We start from the raw sequence: 20,727 nt of genomic DNA, 5'->3' as shown, positions 1-20,727 counted from the left end.
AATTCCGAGAACAACCCACATTCGACACAAATTTGTCTTATGCTCTCTAATACTGTTTTTGCAAGATCAGTCGGGGAGTCATTTTGCTGGCCTGACCTTCACCTCGCAAAGACACAAAGATGAGTCCAGCTGACCCCCAAGTGCTGCAGGAGTGACAGCACCCACCAATCCCTTGAGGTCAAGACATGGCTGCATACTGCATCGATGATTAGACCCAATGGAGTTGTGGGATTGTATACTGCAATTTGAAGTCAGTTATGACGCTGGATGCCCATGTATCAGTTGGCAGAGAGCTCTCCGGGCAGCAGAATTCTCTGTGTGCACAATTGATCTCAAAAACGTTATACTTGCAATCTCCCTTGGTCTCATTCCCTACTGGGGTGTGTCCATTATTCAGATTTTGAGATATTGCGTCGGGAGTGGACACCTTCACCACGTAGGCTTCAACCTTCCTTAAGATGCCTATGGAGGTTTTGCATGTTGCACTGAGAGAAATGGGCAGAGGAGGTGCGAAGGGATATATCGGTCAAGGAGTGGGATGTATATTGAGGGTGGGTGGCAAGTCAAAGGTGGATTTGTGATTTATTCAAATGACGTTTGGTCGTTTGCAGCCCTCCAGATAAGGAGTGTATTGTTGCTTTTTTAATGTAAATAGGCCACATTTTATTTTTATTTTCGTACCATTTACGCAGGCTGGCCACAGTACTTTGTTGAGAATTCCCCTATTCTTTCATTCCAGTAGATGGCGCTGGAACACATTTAGCAAATCCAAGCTTTCATTTCCTCCTTCTACAGCGACCAGAGCGGCTGGAACAATGCGTCATCTGTAGGTAAGCCCCCTTCTGGGCTCTATGTTCCAGTCCACGATGGCGCCACAGTTGACTTTATGACTCTGGCTAAATTGAACTCCGAGGCGTGGCATCTGCTTCATGTTAGGATTGTGTACTTTGAGAATTTTGGCAGTCGTGTGTCTGCTGATGTGCTGGCCTCACTGACCCCATGAGGCATGACCATTCCAAGATGGCAGTTTCCTTCCATCAACGCTGGTGTGCTTTTGTTTTCAACGCTGGGTGCCTGTGATTGGGCATGGCCTCTTACAACTGGGCCAATGAGGAGGCCGGCAGGCTTGGCCTGCCCCCCTCACAAGCCCCACTCGGACACTCCTGGCCTGTCTACCCCTGTCCACCAAGGTACGCTGCTATGCCGTCCCGTAAGTGCATAGCTCTCAACTCACATGCTTTTGGCGGGTGTCACCCCCCTTGTAAAGAGCTGACTCACCCGCCAAGCCTCCTGCACGCCCATACATTCCAATGGGCGTCTCACCCGCCCTTGAAACACAAATGGTTGAGAGCTATGCAAGTGTTCCCCCTCTGCCCCTCGAATGTGTCTGTGTGCCCCGCCACTGCCCCTCAAATGTGTGCCCCCCCACTGCCCCTCAAATGTGTTCGTGCCTCCCCACTGCCCCTCAAATGTGTTCGTGCCCCCCCACTGCCCCTCGAATGTGTCGTGCCCCCCCACTGCCCCTCGAATGTGTCCGTGTTCCCCCACTGCCCCTCGAATGTGACCGTCTTCCCCCACTGCCCCTCGAATGTGTCCGTGTTCCCCCACTGCCCCTCGAATGTGTCTGTGTTCCCCCTCTGCCCCATTAAGCATGTGTGCCCCCTCTGCCCCTCAAATGCATCTGTGTTCCCCTCCACCCCCACATCTGTGTGCCCCCTCTGCCCCCCAGTGTGCCCCCACATGTGTTCGTTCCCCCCTCTGCCCGAGTGTTTCCCCCCTCTACCCCCCCAGTGTCTGTGTACCCCCTTTTTCCATCAGGGCACCCTCCTCTCCACCCTTCCCTTCTTACAGTCCCCTCGTCTCCCCTTTCTCTTAAAGTCCACCTCTCACCCCCCCTGCCCTCCGTGATGTTTCCCTTTCCCCTCTCCCCCCCCCTCCCTACACCGCCTTCCCTCCCTTCTGTAATCTCCGGCACTACCCCAATTGCCGCCAGGCATAGTAAACTGTAGTCGCCTGTCATTTTGCAGCCTCTCCCCCTCCTCTGTAACATTGAAGCTGCACTGGAATAGTCTCATTACAGTGAGTAATGTAGTTAGAGGCCCCTAACACAAGTAAGTTTGCCACTTCTCCACCGTCTCAGTTGGTGCCCCTCCCAGCATTTGAAGGGTTAGCCCCGCCTAAATTTTAGCCTAGGATGTGCGCACTTACATTTGGTTAGGCAGAGAGGCGAGGGAAGCCTTTCCCCGAAGCTGGCAGTGTTAACGTTTTACTGTATTTGTTCAGAAAAATGTACTTGGAACAAACGCAGTAAAACTGTAAAGATGTTACTTTCAAGAAAGACTTCCATCACCTCTCTGCATATTGCACTTTAAAATATACTATTCGATAGTATGTGTTGGATACGTTTTACTCTCTTGCACAGGAGAAAGCATGTTTACTCGAGATTGCATTTACTCTCTAATTTGAAAAAGCATGCGTAAAATACTCCCACCTCCAAAATCTTATCTGGAGCACTGGTCGTTTGTACTGGACTCTGGTGCAGATGCATGGGTTAGATATGTTGAGTCTTGTTGGGGGTGTGGTAAAAAAAAGGAACATTGTTGCACATGACTTAGTGTTGTGACAGGTTGGATACAGTTGTGGGTGGGATATTCCCGAGGTCACCCCTTGGTTAATGTGAGATCGCATGAAAATGGGCAAGCACATTTTCAGAGTATAGTAAACGAGGAAAAAGCCGACGGGAGGGTTGGATGTCCGATTGACAGACTTAACTGCAAAAACAGAATGGAGAGGAATTTTATTTTAACCACTTCTGTGGCTAAGGGTGGGCTTTGAAATGGTTGCGGGAGTGGGGCAAGCGTGTGCGAGGTAGGTCTTATTGTCTTTGTATATGTAATTGTTTTCACTATTTGAGTCCTTACCTTACACAGGGTTGATATACAGGTATTTAAAAGGAGTCATGCTGTTATATTTTATGGCATTTGCCGATTGTATTTTGTCATTTGAAAATTATAAAGATTAAAAAATAATGTGCAGGCGCAATGTTTATTTATAGATTGTGCATAGATGGATGGAGTTGGCCTGAGCCAAAAGACACGCCTCGTAGCCGTGATGTCACGCTAACCAGGCTCTTCCAAACCCTATCCAGGAACAATAGCTCCCAGCATCTCAACTTTGAACCCTCATCAGGTACTATTGTTCTCCTGCAGTCTCCTTTATGTCTGCTGCTAACCGAGATGGAAGCCATCTTGGCTTTGCCAATACTGGTTTTGGCAACAATTGAGTCCTGCTAGGAAGTCTGAGTAGCCACACACAGGCGGGTCCACAAAACAGTAACACCCCAGGCAACCAATAGAGTCCCCATGTGCTATTCAATTTTTTAAACAAATAAATTACATCTTATGACGTACTGCAAAGAACAAAACCTTAATCAATGATAAAAACAGTTTATTTATACAACATAGAAACTCACACTGGTCAGACACTTAAATTAGGAGTATATTACAGCAGCCAGAACAGAAAGAAGACAGTACAAAAGAGAAAGGACAGATTCAGTGCAAGTGGGGCTAGCAGCATTCAGGAATCCCTGTTCTTCTGTTGCTTTGCATACTGTTCGTGCAGGTGCTTCTTGTAAGCTAAAAGACAAAGACATCGTACATGAATTCCCCCAAAGAAACGTCAGCTTCAACAGCCTCCATAGCAAACGTAGAATAGAAAATTAAATAAAGATCACCACAAACCTGGCCATGAAGCACAATGCAATAGTTACCAACAAATGATTGACCTCAACCTTTCCTTCAGAAACAGATACTTCCATTTTTTGATTCACCCACATTTGCAGCGGCATTACTATATAAATGGCCCCACTGAGGCTTATGACACTGTAGTACTACCAGTTTACTTTTTGGCCACCTTCTCCATGCTCTCCCATTTACTTAAGCACCAGCCACATTACCTCCACTCCGCCCCCATAACCACTAGCAAGCTCAGATCTCACGCATATTGGATTGGAGTGAATATTAGCCATTACCACATCTAGACTGCATTGTGAATATTGCCAGTGCCACATCTAGATGGTGCCAGCTTGCATTTAGACAGGATTGCAAATATGGGCCAGTGCCCCATCCGGATGGAGTTGTGAATACGTTCTAATTATACCCACTTGGATATAATTGTGAATATTGGCGTACGTCACAGACAGGATTGTGAATATCTGCCAGAGCCATATTCAGATTGAAATGCAGAGACACTCATGGGTCACTTCTAGAAGAGCGTGGAAATTAGTGCACATCACTTCTAGATAGTGAGGCCAATAAACCAATAACCTACTACCCAATAACAATTTCACCCCTCTGCATACACCTCTCAAACTTTAACCAAACAACTACAACCCAACCTTATAGCACAACAAACTGCACAACACTCAACAAAACAGCAAACTGTTAACCGAACTGAAGCTACCCACATCACTGCTCTCTTGCTCGACCCAACTAACTCACCCCACTCCCTTTTCAGATCCGCCCGGGGACCACTCCGGTGGCAATATTGCGTGGTACAAATATGGCCAATCCACCAGTAGCCCAAACCTGCCAATACACCCTACAAGCAATGCGTCTCCTGCTGGATGCTGTACATACTAGAAATTGCATTTAATCCTTTCTAATGGAGATTCAGCTTCCTTGCTACAAATGCTGCACTGTGTTGGCCAATGCTGTATTACAATAGAGCATGGTTGCTCATGGCATATACAGCCACTCCTGCACGTGGCCCTCCAGAGGTTTTGAACTACAACACTAATGATCGTTTTTCTGGCTAGGGATATAACCATAAACCAACCCCAAAGAAAAATACAGCCCACCAGATTATCCACTTACTGAATCTAGCATCGTAATAGCTTTGAAATGCAGCCCACACCCATACCCCAAAATGCTGTTTGCTACTCCCACGAATGGTGTAAACTTGACCTTGCAATAAATAGGCTGCCATCTTAGATGCTGCAATTATCTGTATAGTTACGAGGCTGGTCATTCCACAACAAGAAGCGACTACATCTGTACATGCAACACAGCAGAGGCCGGGGCGTGGCTTGGATGGCCACGCAGGAGGCTGTGCCTTCACGGAGCTCCGCAGATCCTGCATTGATCCTGAGGAGATGGAGCGCGCGCGGTGACCGGCCGGCGCTGCAAAAATACACACACGTGTATGAATGTTGCGGCGATATTCGCTGAAAGTTTGGTGCGTGGGGAATGCTCCGAGCTCGAGTTATCCTCACCGTGTTGCAGTGGGTCCCGGACCGCGGACACAGACAAAATGGCGGCCAGCACAAAGAAGATGACGGGAGCCGCGAGGGAGCCGATGCGGTCTTGGGCTTGAAACTGGTGAGACCCCAATAACGAACTTTACGCTTGCCGCCCGAGACAAGATCGAAGAGCGGAGCGGGAGTGAACACTGTGGGGACAAGACAGTCTCGCGGGCAATGGGCAGCTGAGATCCCGCTGGGCGACTTGCTATATGCCCAAGCAGATACATTATCGCCGCGTGAGGGGGAAAGCCAATGCGGTCCTCGCTGGCAACAAGGTCGCTGTAGAGCACTGGGGGATGCGCTGGGCCCCCCCCCTGACGACGTTAGGAGCAGTGGAGGATGTGCTGAGACACACCAACCCCCAAGTTAAGTGCACTGGCACTGTGCCCGCACGCGGAGGGGGTGGCACGAGCTTCTTGAACGGGCTGATTTGGACTCCTGTAAGCCCCTTGCACCCACGGGGGCCCCCCCGGAATATTGGAACGGAAGCCCCACAGTGAGGTCCACCCCACAAAACGTATGACGCTGGGTTTGTGAACTTGAAGCACCGAGGCAAGGAGTGCTGTTCATGGACGGCAGGGTCCAGTAATTCAACGCCAGGGGTGCGGGAGCACGTGGGAAGACGCAGCCCACTCGGGGCGTAGGTCGCAGGCGAGCGCAGACTTGCACAGCGGAGGGTGAGCAGCGACCACGCGAACAGTGCAGCGAGGGGCAGCACGGTGAGACCGTGCCCAATTGTTGCGACAAGATGTCCACCAAAGCGGTGAGACCCCGGGTCAAGCAGCCCACGATGGAGGCCTACACCAAGTCTCCCCCAAGCGCCCCTGCGGCGGCGGGAGACCCACCGGGCACAATCCAGGAGGTGCTGGCAGCAATCGCTGATTTGAAGGTGGCTTGGGAAACGAAGCTGGGCCTAGCCATGAAGGAACTACAGGTGGGCTTGGACCTCAAGATCGGAGCGGTCCAGGAAGAGGTGAACCTGCTGCGACAAGACGTGCGAACGATCGCAGAGCGCACTGGGGCACTGGAAAAGGAGTTGATCCCGAACACGGAGGCGTGCGCTTCACATGCTAAGGAGCTGCATGCTCTAGTGCAGCGAGTTGGCAACTTGGAGGACAGAGCGGAGCAAGCGGAAGGGCGAGCCAGACGCAACATTCGTATAGTGGGTATACCAGAAGGAATTGAGGGTCCGAACCCCACGGAATACGTCGAAACCATGCTTTTGCAGGAGATAACTGGCGGGGTGCTGACCCAGGGGTTTGCGGTAGAAAGGGCGCATAGGGCCCTGACCAGGAGACCGGCCCCGGGGGCCCCCCCACGGCCGCTGATCGCGAAGATCTTGAATTATCGTGACCGCGAGAAGATCCTTGAATTTTTCCGGAAAGGAGGAACGATAGAAAGGGGGTCAGCGAATATAACGGCATACCCGGACTACACGCTCCTGGTGCAGCGGAACCGAATGAACTTTGGAGCGGTAAAGAGGAGGCTCAGAGAAGCAGGTCACCGCTACATGTTGCTCTACCCCGCCAGGCTGAAGGTATTTTACAAGAACAAATCCCTGTTCTTCGAGACTCCTACTGAGGCGATGGATTGGCTGGACTTGCAGGGCCAACTTCAAGAACCGGATGCCCAGATGGAAGCGGCCGAGGATAAGTAGCACGTAACAAGAGCACCCTAAGTGCCATAGTTATGACACTGGGACTAGAATATAGAATGATGTTGTGCTTGTGGGACAGAAGCCAAGGTAGTTGCCGGCGGGTCCCGTCGGACGCGCCTCTCCTGACATAGATGACAGAGCTCCTGGGAAGCGCTCTCTGACCCCAATAGTAGTTTATTTAGTTAGGTCACCGTTAGATTGGTGACGCCCTACAGGGTCCTAGTTCTCGAATACGGGACAGGTCCAGAAGTGGGTAGGCCTGAGATCCAGGGATGGAGCTGGGCAACTGTTGGGGGTTGGTAGGAAGGGGGGAGGGAGGGAGTTGTGTGCTGTGGGGTGGATGTGGGGGAGGGGGTAAGGGGATTCTGTTTGTAACTCATTGGGAAAGAGCCGAAAAATTAATCAGTAACGGGAGCATCGGGAGTAAGGTTGGGATGGGAATGGCCAGAACAGATGGCGTCGGGTAATCTCAAAGTTGTGACCTGGAATGTACGGGACCTCAACAGCTACCTGAAACGGAATAAAGTGATGCTGTACTTAAAGAGAATGCGCATAGATATAGCCCTGCTGCAGGAGACACACCTTACCAGAGAGAAGCAGGAGATGGTTAAGAAGAAATGGAAGGGCACTGTGGTGGGGGCTGCGTACTCGGCATATGCTAGAGGGGTCATCACGTGGGTGGCGCCGCATGTGCCGTTCCGAGTGCTTAGCTCCACGGCAGACTCGGAGGGCAGGATGGTGGTGGTGACGGGCCTCTTGGAGAACAGAGAAGTGCACATTGTAAACGTGTATGCCCCCAATAACGATACGGCAGCTTACTTTAGGACTCTTTATGGTACACTGGGGTCCCTGGCAGGGAGTACGGTAGTGTGGGGGGGGGGGGGGGACTTTAATTGCACTCTGAATCCTAAGATGGACAGATCAATGGACAGGGCGGGAAAAACGGCGCCGGCGGCCAGAGCGCTGGGAACATTATTGAGAGACCTAAACCTAGTGGATGTATGGAGGAGGATGCACCCAGAGGATAGGCAATATTCACACTACGCAGCGCCACATAATTTGCACACCAGGCTTGATTACATATTTGTAACGGCCGAGATAGTAGGAGACATAGTGGGGGCGGAATATAGGGCCCGAGTATTATCTGACCACTCGCCCCTGGTAGTGGAATGGAAACACCAGCCCCCAAGACCGCGGATCCCGACATGGAGGCTCAGGACCGAGGCGCTACAGGACGAGGGGTTCCGGGAGGGCCTATGGGATTCCATTGAGGAATACTTTGATATAAACACGGGCAGTGTACGTTCGATGGGCACTCTGTGGGAAGCGTTCAAGGTGGTGGTGCGCGGGGTGGCCATTTCTAAGGCTAAAGGGCTCCAGGGGGGTATAGAAAAGGAACTCCAAGCAACGGAAAGGGAGCTGGAAGACCTCACGCGGTGTGAAAACACCGCTCATGACGACAGAACTAGGATAAAAGAATTGCAGACTACCTGCAGTGAACTCTGGGACAGGCTGTGCAGACTTAATCACAGGAGATATACAGAGAGGATACATGCAGGCGGCGACAAGCCAGGCAGACTGCTGGCCTGGCTATATAAGAGTGAGACTCCCCGCTCGGTGATCAGTGAGGTCAAGGATGATGGAGGTTGCATGTGCAACACCCAAGTGGAGGTAAACGAGCAGTTCCATAAGTTTTATAGGCACCTGTACATGGACACAGGGGAGGATATGGGTCAAGTTATACTTGACACATTGGAGGACATAGAGTTGCCCACTCTTGATGACCTAGAACGCGCAGAATTAGACGCACCTGTCACCTCAGATGAGCTGGAGGTAGTGATCCAGAATTTGCCCACATGCAAGGCACCTGGTTCAGACGGATTGCCTAGTGAGTTCTACAAAACATATAAGCAGGAGCTGATCCAACCACTGCTAGCTACTTTCAACGAGGCCTATGAGCAGGGCGAACTCCCGTTGTCCCTCCGCGAGGCTGTGATCATCCCACTTTTGAAGCCAGGGAAGCCAGCCGACGAGTGCGGATCTTATAGACCACTGTCCATGCTCAACCAGGACAGCAAAATACTCACTGCGGTGCTGGCCAACAGGTTGAAGAGGGTGATTGGGAAGCTGATACACCAGGACCAGACAGGTTACGTCCCGGGTAGAAACATTACAGATAACCACAGGAAGCTACACCATGTTATTGACCAGACTGAAGGGGATTCGGGCAAGCTAACCATAGTGTCACTAGACGCAGTCAAGGCTTTTGATTCGGTAAGATGGCCCTGGTTGAAAGCGGTCTTGAAGGGATTTGGAATGGGACCTGGATACCTCAGGTGGGTCCAGCTGCTCTACAGCGCCCCGCTGGCGAGAGTCAAAACTGGGTCCACAATCTCAGACGCCTGGCAACTTAGTAGAGGGACCAGACAGGGGTGCCCCTGGTCGCCCATGTTATATATACTAGCATTAGAGCCGTTGGCAATATGCCTGCGTCATCAATACGGGGAGGTGGGCATAAGCACGAATAGCGGTAGGCACCTGATATCACTATATGCGGATGACATGCTACTTTACTTGCGTTATCCGGAAGAAAATCTGCAGTACGTGTTAGAGGTAATGGAGCGATATGCCACCCTTTCTGGCATATCGGTGAATCTCGGAAAGTCCAGTCTCTTTCCTCTGGGCAGATACAGGAACGTCCCGTCGCAGAGGTTGCCTATCCTACCGATTCCATGGCAGACGGAAACGTTCAGGTATCTGGGATTAAACATCTACCACAAAATAGAGGCAGAACACAAACACAATACGGAAAGTGCGCTGGAAGGGATTAAAAACAGCATGGTTTTTTGGGCCAGATTGCCCCTGACCATGATGGGGAGAGCGGCCTTGCTTAAGATGGTGGTCTTGCCTAGACTTTTGCACTTTTTTGTGAACGTCCCGTTTCTGATACCGAGAAGCCTATTCGCTAAACTACATAGCATGTGCAGGGGTTTTCTATGGGGAAGCTCCAGGAACAGGGTGGCCCTGTGGAAGCTCCAGAACCCGTATGACATGGGTGGCATAGGCCTGCCAAACTTTGAGCTCTACTACCTGGCGGGGCAGCTGTTGTATGTGGCTAGGTGGCTTTCAGTGGAAGACTCGGCAGAGGTGCGGCTTCTGCATGGAGATTCAGCCCCATACTTCCTGCAGGAGGTGGTGTGGTTGCGCAGGGATGAAATGGTGGGCAGGGGACGGCTGTTGAGACTGGGCTGGGAGATCTGGCAAAGGACTTGGAAGATGATGGGAGATCGAGAACCATACTCTCGGCAGGCCCCGCTGGTGGCTCTGTGCGGGGACGACTCTCAGCTATTCGAATCAGTCCGAAGATACTGGGAGCAGGTAGGCCTGGCCACCCTCGGAGACATATGGCAGGATGGCGAGGCACTGGACTTCCAGAGGTTGCAGGAGGAGGCGGGGGTGCATGAAGGCCAATATATAACTTACGCCAGGCTTGTTAAAAAGACTAGAGAAAGATGGCCCGAGACAGTGCTAGCGAAGGACCCCGAGACCTCCCTAGAAACCATGTATGATGTGTCAGAGGGCGGGCACGAAATCTCGAGGATATATGAACTCTTACGAGAGAGGGCGGGGAAGGAGTTGCCCCGACTAAGACAGGAATGGGAGGAGGAGGTGGGAGGACCTATGCTGGATGGGCAATGGGAGTGGGCACAGAGATACCATAAAAAGGTGTCTCGAAATGCTAGATTCCAACAGCTTCAGCTGTATGTTACTCACAGGGCCTACTTGACCCCTGGGAAGATTGCAAGGTTTGGGGGCCTAGCAACGCAGCAATGCCCCAGGTGTGGGGAGGTGGACGCAGGGCTGCTGCATATGTTCTGGGCCTGCCCGGAAGTGCTCAAGTTCTGGTATGAGGTCAAAACGAGGCTGGCGGGCGGGGGAGTGGTGCTGGATGTGGAATCGGCTTGGTCATGCATGCTAGGGCTCTTTCCCAGACCCAGGCACTCCAAACACATAAGCAAAATGAAGGACCTGGCTTATGTTCTGGCCAAGCGCAGGATCGCAATGGGCTGGAAGGCGGCCCGTCGACCCAGGGTGGAACTATGGTGGGCAGACCTCTTGAAATGGGCGGAGGCCGAATCTGTTGTCTGGTTTGAGGCGGTTACCAGGGGGGGCGAAGAGGAAGTGGGGCCCCTGCTGGCCTGGCGGCAACTGGTGTCCTCCATAGCTAATTCCTGCCAGAGTAACAACGAAACAGAAGACTTGGGCAATGACCGTTTAGATACTGCACTGCCCGATAACGCTCCAGCAGCTGACATGGGATATTCGGCTCTAGTTTAAGGGGGGGGGGGGGGGGGGGGGGGAGTGATTTGGGGAGTTCGGATGGAAATTAAATGGCACAATGATGTTTTTTTTGTATATTGAAACAGTTGAAATGTATGTTTTGTTTGGTTGTGAAAATTGAATAAAAATATTTAAAAAAAAAAAAACACAGCAGAGGCCAATTGGGTAGTGCCTTGCTTGCGATTGCCAGATGAAGCTTGCAGCACCACCCAGACTTTCTACACAGGGCTCGCAAAAAAAAAAAAAAAATCAATAAAAAAAAAATCTATTTTAGCCCACTAGCACTGGCAAGTCGTTTTTATGAAGGGTGAGTGCCATTTGCACAATACTGGACCATGCTGGCGACTTATTTTTTCCCAAACACTGCCGTAAATGGCAAATACGAGTTCACTGAGCATGCAGCATTGCACCAAATATGAATTGTGCTAATGGCGAGATGCACCTTACAAAAGCACTGGAAAATAGTGTCAGCAGTCACCTTGGGATAAGTGCATTTCTCTGAGGGTGGGTATGTAACATAGGAACTATCCCTGCAGGTCTAGCAGGATTTGTAATAATTTGAAAGGCCCAATACAGCTCGACTGGTCAGGTTGGCACAGATAGCAATCAGGACTCCCTATTTTTGCCAACAAGTGCTCAAACTGCACCAGCATTAAAAAAAACTACAATTAAATCCAGAAATCAAATAAGCAGGTGGTACTTGCAGATGCAACCCACTCTTGGTGAACACAACGTCTGTTCCATTTAATTCGTCAACCATGCTTTATCTGGTGAAATTAAGAGTTCCAAAAAACTACCATGTCAGGTTTCTGCAGCAACTATTGAGAACCGCACAAAATGGTGAGCCTGCTTTATAGCAATCCAAACTGGTCTCCATTGGTTCTCTACCAGGCCGTATGGCAGCCAGGCACCACAGCAGTGGACGCACTCCTATTCACAAAAACGGATGCCGACTGCTTGCATCCACTCACCTCAACTCGACCACTGCCACCACATGACCAAACTGGAGCATGGATCTATAGCCAGTCAACGTGGACAGTTATAGGATTTGCAAGATGGTGGCAAAATATTTCTAGCGACTACCCCCCCCCCCCATCAACTGTCATTAACAGGGTGTAAAATGTGCAGTCCCGACTGGATGATAAATTATTAGCGAGAAAGGAACTGGTGCGTGCAGTAGAATTGAGCTGGCTAGTAGCTTCCAACTTTACATTTCATCTCCTGCATTACTACACAGTCCTCTTATATTATCTAGCATATGATGAAATCATTGCACCTACGATATCAAGGAATGCTAAAAGATTAACATTTTTAGAACAGGAAACCATTATACAGATTACATGTGTTGAAACCATTATACAGATTACATGTGTTGATGCCTGCCATCAGCGAAGACAGGTTTGCATCACAGCTGAATGGGGAAAAAGTCAGTTTACTTTAAAAATACGTTACTAGAGGTCAATCTAAATTGAAAGAGAAGCGAGCACAATCAAGTTACAAGTCACACCTTTAAAACACAACATTGGCAGGTTTAGGTTTCTGCTACAAAAAGCTTATGAAAGTTCATTCAGGACATAAAACGGGTTTCTTGATGTTTAATGCGCACTTGTGTGGACGCAACGATGACAAGCATATAAAGCCTTTTCAGTTACATTCCGTAAATGTGTCAACCAGCTAGCAATAGCTCAATAGGAACTAAGCAGGTTTTTGCAAATATGACGCAACGTAGCTACATTTTAAAATACAGCAGTACACTATTTTCTGAACCTCCCAGTGCCAATCAGTTTAAAATCTCACTGTGTAAATGTACATAAATGCCCAAAAAATAATCTGCAAACATAGATGCCGCCACTTGTGAGCGCATTTGAGAAGTAAATCACCATTTTAGAAACACTAGTGCACAGGCGCGTTTATAAAAAAAAAAAGGGAACGCAAGATTATGCACGCAGCCATGCCCAGTCTCCCAATTTAATCTGAATTTCACCAATTCCTAGTTTTAGCGAGGCAGTCTTGCCTTGCACGACATTTTCTACGATGGAGCCATTTTAGCTGCATGCTGCCAAGGAGTATTCCATCAATCAGGGAAACCCTTTAACAACGGCTGGGGAAAATAACTTGGCTAGTAATAGCTTAAGAATATTATCTCCCATTTGTAAAGCACTCCATACTTATGGGACATAGTTCTATTCTGGTACTGTTCTAGGCTGTTCTTAGTGGCGTCCCACCCACATTTAGAGCAATCGTGCCCAAGGACAATAAACGTTGAAGACCCGTTTCGTCATAGCCCGTTCTCTGGCAGCCAAGTCATTAAGGCAAGGTCAAATCACAGATCTAGGTCTAAAACAAACAGATGCAGCGCACAGATCAGCACCAATACATACCTGGTTGATTCTGCCACAGTTCTGCCGCTTGTGGATTCAGAGGGCTCTCATTATTGGGCTCTGGAGTGAAGTGACAATAAATCAGTTTTACCCGAACAAAGTGAACGTGATCTCTCAAACTAGTACCCATTTCATTTGAAACAGTGAAGCAATTGTGTGGAGCAAATTACCAGTAACTTTCCAAAAATAGATGAACAACGTAGAAAGGCAGGTGGTGGTCACGTTGGGTGTGAAGGCAAATACAGGACCACGTGTGTACCAAGAGAAGGATGTCAAAATGTGTTGACAGTGCACAAGAGCCTACACATTTGAGTCGATCAAGGGCACATCCCAAAACATTTGCACATGTTGCCATTATATAACAGTTTTCACATCAAACGAGCCCCAAACTAGGAATTCCAATATTAGGATAACATTACTAAATATTTATCTCAATGTACAACAATGAAAGACTGCAATAATAGGCCGACAAGACAACAGTGTATAACTGCCCAACAGAAGTCACAACAGCTCCGCACGGTACCCTCAAAAAGCCCCTTGAAAAAGGCAAACATGCCAAGATGAAAACAAGGAACCGCCCCAGTGAGTGCAGTCGGCAGTCTTACTTTTACCCAGTACAATTGGTTAGGTCTCAAAACCGTAACTAGGGGTAATGCACGGTTTGCAAAAAGTAAAGTGCTCAAGTTTGGGGAATGGGAATTCACAAGCTCTTACAGGGGACAGCCACAAAGTTGATCTGCCTTACCCCTACTTCTGAGAGGCCCCCATGCACTAAATTACCGTACACGTACAATACACGCTTGTTAACACATGCACTCGGTGTGCATTGTACAACGCAATTGAGCATCTGCCCAAACCTCTGATCAAAACCCAGCAAGTCTTACCCCCTAGGAGACTCTGCAGAGACAGGAGGATTGTCCGCACATCGTAGAGCGCCGACCACTTGTCCTTTAAGATATCCAGGCAGATGTTGCCCTGCGTGTCAACATTGGGATGGTAGCAAGGCGTGACAAATTTCACTGTGGGTGCATTATATGGGTAACCGTTGGGAAACTCCAAGGAAAGCTTGTATCTCAGGCCTTCATAAACCTGAAAAAGATCAGGGTGAGAAAATAATGTATGCGATCTCACACATTAAATGATTTTACTCACCAAACATCGTTAAACAACTTACTGTTCCAACAGCGCCATCAATTGTGCCGATCCACTTAAACAAGTTGTCAGATTCTGGGAATGCAGAAACCCCTTTAGCGCCAGACATCTACAAAATAAAAGTCCAAATCACATCTCAACCACCGATAAGATAGTCCTTCAGGTGACTACAACGCAAACGTTCAGGTGTGCATCAACCCCCCCCCACCCCATCACCGGTTCTGCTTTATCTAGGCAACCCCCCCCCCCAATCCATTCGACAATATACAAAGCCACAACAACACGGGCCAAGGCATGAGGCCCAGCAATCACTCACCATCAAAGTCATCAGCTCCTGCTGTAACCTACAACAGAAGAAAGAAATTACACAACGGTAGATAATTCATGCAGAGATCCCAGCGCCCAGTTACTCATTGGAAACTAAAGCAACGTGGGACAAGATAATATATTCTCAAACACTGCCAAGTCCGCCTATTAAGGCAAGGAAGGGCAAATACTACAACGCGATCGCCAGACATCATCCACCCAAGAGTGAAAATAGTACTCCTGAAGAAAAAAAAAATATATATGTCGTATTCAGGGATTCACCACTGCAAGGTTAAATTAAATTCTTCTCACATACTACGCCCCCCATCCTGAACCAGTAGTCGTTAAAGAATTACTGGTCCATACTACCAAGTAATCCACCTCGGAGAGCCGAGGTATTGCAGAACGACTTTCAGACACTAATCGCGCCCCCCCCCTTCTCCAACCCTCCCAACCCAAGAGTATCCCCTCGCATTTGCCACTTAACCCATCCCCCTCAAGCCAGTCACCGAAGAAATAACTCCTACAACCACCTATTCCCCTGCCCCTGGTGAACCGGGATTTAAAAATAGCCCCTTTACCTCTTGCCAACAGAGCCCCGACTGGCGGCGCTGCTCCCCGACTCGGCCCCCTTGCGTGCGGTGGCGTTGTTGACAGCAGCCGCGGGGTCCATGTTTTGGGAAGCCATAAGGAACAAGAGAGTGTTGAAATGGCAGGCTGATCACGGTCGACAGACTTGATGTGCAATGCTCGTCGGTCGTTCTTCTTACTGCTCATACAACCCCACCAATGTCTCCTTAGCTTCCGCCTCTCACCGGGTTAACTCCCGCCCTCGTTTTGAATTGTTTGAAACGTTCCTTTCTCGCCCAGTCAGACGCCACCAATCCCTTCCGCTGACCAATCAGACTTTAGTGTATTTTTTCGGACTCCATGGAGATCGACGTCGCTGTGTTTTGCCACCAGCTCTGGACAGGGATTGGATCCTTTCACATTTAGAATCCCTGCAATGATTGGTGGAAATTAACTATCACTCACGCGCCAAGCATACGCCAATTGTTTAACTATTAGTATAAAGGGACATAACCTTGGTCCATGGGTGACATAAACATAAAAAAATCAAGAAACGTCACGCGATAGCCAGGCACGACGTAATTGCCTTACCTTTGAGCCTTTTGCGTCAAGGCCACATTGGAATGAGATGGTAATGGACTACACCGCTTCTCTGTGTGCAAGTGAAGTATGTACTGTGGGGGTTGTTCTGATTACTTGCCGGTAATCTTCATTACTCCGAGTCTCAATCTTCCTCGTCACATTGCTTACCTCATGAGGTCCCTGCCTCCAACACAGGACCTTCTTCTATTTCTTTAAATCCATATAACTCCTCCCCCACATCCATGTCACTCAGTTTCATATTACCAAGCCAGAGCATGGGACCTTCCCCGCAGGGAGGGTGAGGAGGGTCGTCAGTACTGTGATGAGGAAGAGTAGGACTAGGGGTAATGAAGATTACCGGTAAGTAATCAGAACATTACCTCCACATCCACTCTTCCTCGTCCCAGTACTTACCTCATTAGGTATACCAAAGCAGCAACGGGGAAAAGGTCCCAATGAGACACAGATCCAAAAACAGTGCAGCAAAACACAAACCCACAGTAACTCTTAATTCACATCCCCACAGACAAAACTCCACCCCAAAGAAACCAACCCCCGAGTGGGAGAAACTCAACACATAGCGGTTGATGAAAGTGTTTAGACCAGCCCAGGCGGCAGCCATACAAATCTCTTGCAGAGAAACCCTCCTTGCATTGGCCCAGGAAGCCGCCAAACCCCTGGTGGTCTGCTCCTGATCGTGCGCAAGCAAAGGCAGGCCAGAAGCCACATAGGCCATGGTGATCACAACATGGAACCACCGGAAAACGGAAACCACAGATGCCTTACTCCTAGCCCCAGCCAGACCACAAGCAATCAGAAGACTATCAGGCGTTTTCGGATCGTGAAAGAAGTCAGGGACAACTATATCCTGAGAGGTGTGAAAACCGAGAGACAACTTTAGGGAGAAACTTCGGACCACACCTCAGCACCACCGAGTCCGGCGGCACCCTCAGGAAAGGAGGGTGACATAAGAGAGCCCGAATCTCCCCAATCCTACGGGCAGAAGTGATGGCAATAAGAAAGGCAAATTTCAAGATGATTGATATCAATCTCGGAAAAGGGGTCAAAAAGAGGCCCTTGAAGGAACCGTAAGACAAGAGGGAGATCCCAAAGGGGAAGCCCTTTATCAGTACAAGGTTGGGAAGAAGAAAAACCCCAGAGCAACTTCCCCACCAACACCTCCCCATCCAACTGACCTTCAGAGTCCCCCAAAAGGAACTTAATGGAGGCCGACTGAGAGCAAAGCCTGGAAAAACCGCCAGGCCCTTGTCAAAGCCCTCCTGGAGGAATTGAAGGATAGCAGGGAGGCCAGAACGCAGGGGAGGGATCCCAGGCCGCCCATACCAGTCTCAGAAATGGCCCCAATGCATGCCGAACACCTTCAGAGTGGAGGGTCTAAGAGCATCCATCATGGACTCATCTACAGGACCTGAGAACCCCTGAGATATCAGCCTAGACTGAGCAATAGCCACACTGCCCATTGCATCCAGCGGACTTCCAACCGCAGATCCCCTTGAAGTGGATACAGCCACCTTGGAACCAGCCAAGGTTTGTAGGACCGAAGCTCCGACAGAGAGGGGAACCAACTCCGGCGGGACCCGAATGGAGCTAACAACAACACAGTCACCCTGGACACTCTGATACGCCGAACCACCTGGGGCAGAAGGGGAATAGGCGGAAAGGCATAAAGGAAACCCCAAAGCCACTGTACAGAAAGGGCGTCCACCCCCAAATCCCCTCGGCCTGAAAACCGAGAGCAGAAGAGGGGGACTTCTGCTGAGGCCGGGGATGCAAACAGGTCTAGGACAGGGGACCCTAATCTGACACAGGTCACCGCAAAGACCTGGGCCGACAGGACCTGTTCCGCAGAGGAGTGAAACCGGCGTCTGAGAAGATCTGCTTGAACATTGTCCACCCCCCTGATATGTGAGGCCACCAGCGACATCAGATGCGATTCTCTGCAGGTGCCAATCAGTGCTGCCAGAGCATTCAAGGAGCAGCCCGGACCCCTTTTGCGGTTGACATATGCCAAGGCCATTGTATTGTCCGTTCGTACCAAAACCGCCCAACCGTCCAGCAACTCCTCGAAGTACACCAGAGCTCGGAGAATGGCACCCAACTCTCGCCAATTGTATGATTGACGGCTCTCCCCAGATCTCACAACCCTTGAGCTGAGTGGACCCCCAATGTAGACCGCCCAACCCATTCTGCTGGTGTCTGCAGTAAGAGAGGCCACAGGAGGAAGGACTATGGACACCTCAGCATAGCAGGGAGACTCGCAGCGCTGGGAACACTGAAATCAAAGCTTCGAAAGCTGAGACATCAGGAGCTAGTGGGAGAGACACCAGGGGACGTAACTGAAGACGGGCCCAAGGAACTAGAAAACACGCAAGACGCCACGTAACTTCAGCAACAGGCAAGCCAAGACACAATGCCTTCTGAGAGCCCTGCCCACAGCAGCCAGCAAGTGACGGACCCTCCCTAGGGACAGGAACACCCTCTCCATCCCGGTGCAAACCAGTGCCCCAATGAAAAACTTGATCCTGAGAAGGCTCTAGCTGAGAATTTCGCCAGTTCACTAGCAAACCCCAGTCCCGCAATGCCTGGCAGACTAAAGGGAGATGAGGCAGGATAGCCTGCCGACAAGACTCCCGGACCAACCAATCGTCCAGGTAGGGAAAAACATTCTGCACTCCCTGCAGATGCACCACCAGGGGAGTCACCAGCATGGAGAACATTCCGGGAGACGATCGCACCCCGGATGGGAGCACTCGGAACCAAAAACGCTGTGATCTCATCCAATCCCCCTGCACAACATCCAGAGTACGTTCTGCAAAGCCTCCACATTGAAGCATTCCGTCTGGACAAGCAGTGCAGGGCCTCGAGACCCATAAGCAGGTGACACCTCCTAGAAGGCATAGGGACCAGGAACACCCGCAAGTAGAAAACTTGACCCCGAACAGGGAGAGGAACGGGCAAGACGGTAACCCACAACAACAATTTGGAGAGAACAGATCCCATGGCCAACTACTTGGTCCGTGAGCTCGGTACCAAAGTCCTAACCATGCAAACCTGGACAGGAGGAGACAGGAATGGCAACTGATACCCCCTCCGGAAGGAGCCCATTACCCAGGAAGCCAAACCCCACCAGTCCCATATACCTCCGAGAAGATAGAGACGAGGAGCCAGGAAAAAAAACGCCAGTCACTGCACTTGCACCAGAGGAAAATCACAGGGTGTTGAAGCGGGCCTGAGCCGCAATGTAACAGCATGCTTGTCAGCCCACAAAAAGATCCGACCTATCCAAAGGAAGATACAGGACAGCCCTGTAGACCAGCAGACCATGGCCCCCTCAGCCGACAGAGGAGCAACCAGGCTGGCGTCAATGGGCAGAGTACTGTCACAAAGCGGGGCAATGCAATCCATCCCGGATAGCAGACACCAAAGGCAACCCCATACCTGGGGTATGCCTATACTTGAAAACTCACTGAAGGGACAGTCCCCTCCACCGGCACCAGGGGCTCTGAGAGCCCCTTTAAGCACAGACATGTGCCACCATCTGCCATATTACTTCCATGCATCTGAGAGGAGGCGTGAAAGCAATACGTCGGCACTGGAGGACCTAGTCCCTAAAAGAAGAGACACTGGGAACCACCTGCATGGCCGTTACTTCCATGATGCATTAGCAGTTTCTATAATTCCATGCCGGACAAGGGAAAAGAAATTCATCTCCTTCGTCCGTCCCCCGCGCAGTTCAGAGGAAGAGGACAGGACAAGGGGCCTGCGTCCATGGCTAGCACAGACCCAAACACACCAATAACTCGCCACCTGTATACAGCGCACATAACTGAGAGGTGGTTTGAGCCCTGCATCAAGTAGCTGGTAGCCCCATGCTCTAAATGGTTCTCCTCAATGAGTCAGCCTTGGAAGGATGAAGGGCCGAGTCAGCCCCTGCTGAGACCCGAACCCCCGAAGTGTAGACTATGCCAGGCTGCTACCCTTCCGGCTGTAAAATAGTGCTTGCAGACGTGTCCAAATCTGCACCGTTTTCACAGGCTGCAAACAGAGAATGCAGCTAACATCCAGTGCATCCTGGGCTGTATGTGTCTGAGGAGCGGGAGGCATGTGACATGCCTACGACAGAACAGAGCCCCCGCACTTTCAAAGACTCTCTGCCACTGTCACCCCACAACAAGAAGCAGAGAGGCCTCACAACAAAGGGAAGGCTAGCTGTTGTATTCCTTAAGTATCTTTGTAAATCATCTGAGATGGAATCACCATTTCTTTATTTGGGGCGCCCTGCCTGCGTATGCGTGAGGTGGAATGTTGACATTAGAAATGTGTGTGAGGTTCCATTAGCGGGGAATGCGGAGTGGATGAACGGGCGGCGTAGCGAGTGGATGCAGTGCAGGGCGCCGGGTCATATTTATTATTAA

The 20,727-nt window shown here is 50.2% G+C and overlaps 1 protein-coding gene across 1 annotated transcript; it reads right to left on the bottom strand.

Annotated features, from left to right (window-relative positions):
* Nucleotides 1-3,430: 3,430 nt before the first annotated feature.
* Nucleotides 3,431-16,394, bottom strand: UBE2C (ubiquitin conjugating enzyme E2 C). The gene is made up of 7 exons (XM_069651220.1): nucleotides 16,301-16,394; nucleotides 15,721-16,140; nucleotides 15,150-15,177; nucleotides 14,856-14,942; nucleotides 14,566-14,770; nucleotides 13,682-13,741; nucleotides 3,431-3,635 (listed from the first exon to the last, which is right to left on the bottom strand). The coding sequence occupies exons 2-7, from the start codon at nucleotides 15,825-15,827 to the stop codon at nucleotides 3,577-3,579; spliced, it is 546 nt and encodes a 181-aa protein (XP_069507321.1). The 5' UTR covers nucleotides 15,828-16,140; nucleotides 16,301-16,394; the 3' UTR covers nucleotides 3,431-3,576.
* Nucleotides 16,395-20,727: the final 4,333 nt, after the last annotated feature.

The sequence above is a fragment of the Ambystoma mexicanum genome, chromosome 3p (genome assembly GCF_040938575.1).
Source record: "Ambystoma mexicanum isolate Mex_15411 chromosome 3p, UKY_AmexF1_1, whole genome shotgun sequence".
NCBI lineage: Eukaryota > Metazoa > Chordata > Amphibia > Caudata > Ambystomatidae > Ambystoma > Ambystoma mexicanum.
Note: the sequence above shows the minus strand (reverse complement) of the source record. Positions and strands in the feature narration are given on the sequence as shown.

Bases quoted from the DNA above. Each gene is read 5' to 3' on its own strand.
- UBE2C (XM_069651220.1), bottom strand. From the start codon at position 15,827: ATGGCTTCCCAAAACATGGACCCCGCGGCTGCTGTCAACAACGCCACC. The intron at 14,943-15,149 runs GTGAGTGATTGC...TTTATTTTGTAG, and splicing joins AGGAGCTGATGACTTTGATG to ATGTCTGGCGCTAAAGGGGT. The intron at 13,742-14,565 runs GTAAGACTTGCT...ACTTCACTCCAG, and splicing joins TCTGCAGAGTCTCCTAGGGG to AGCCCAATAATGAGAGCCCT.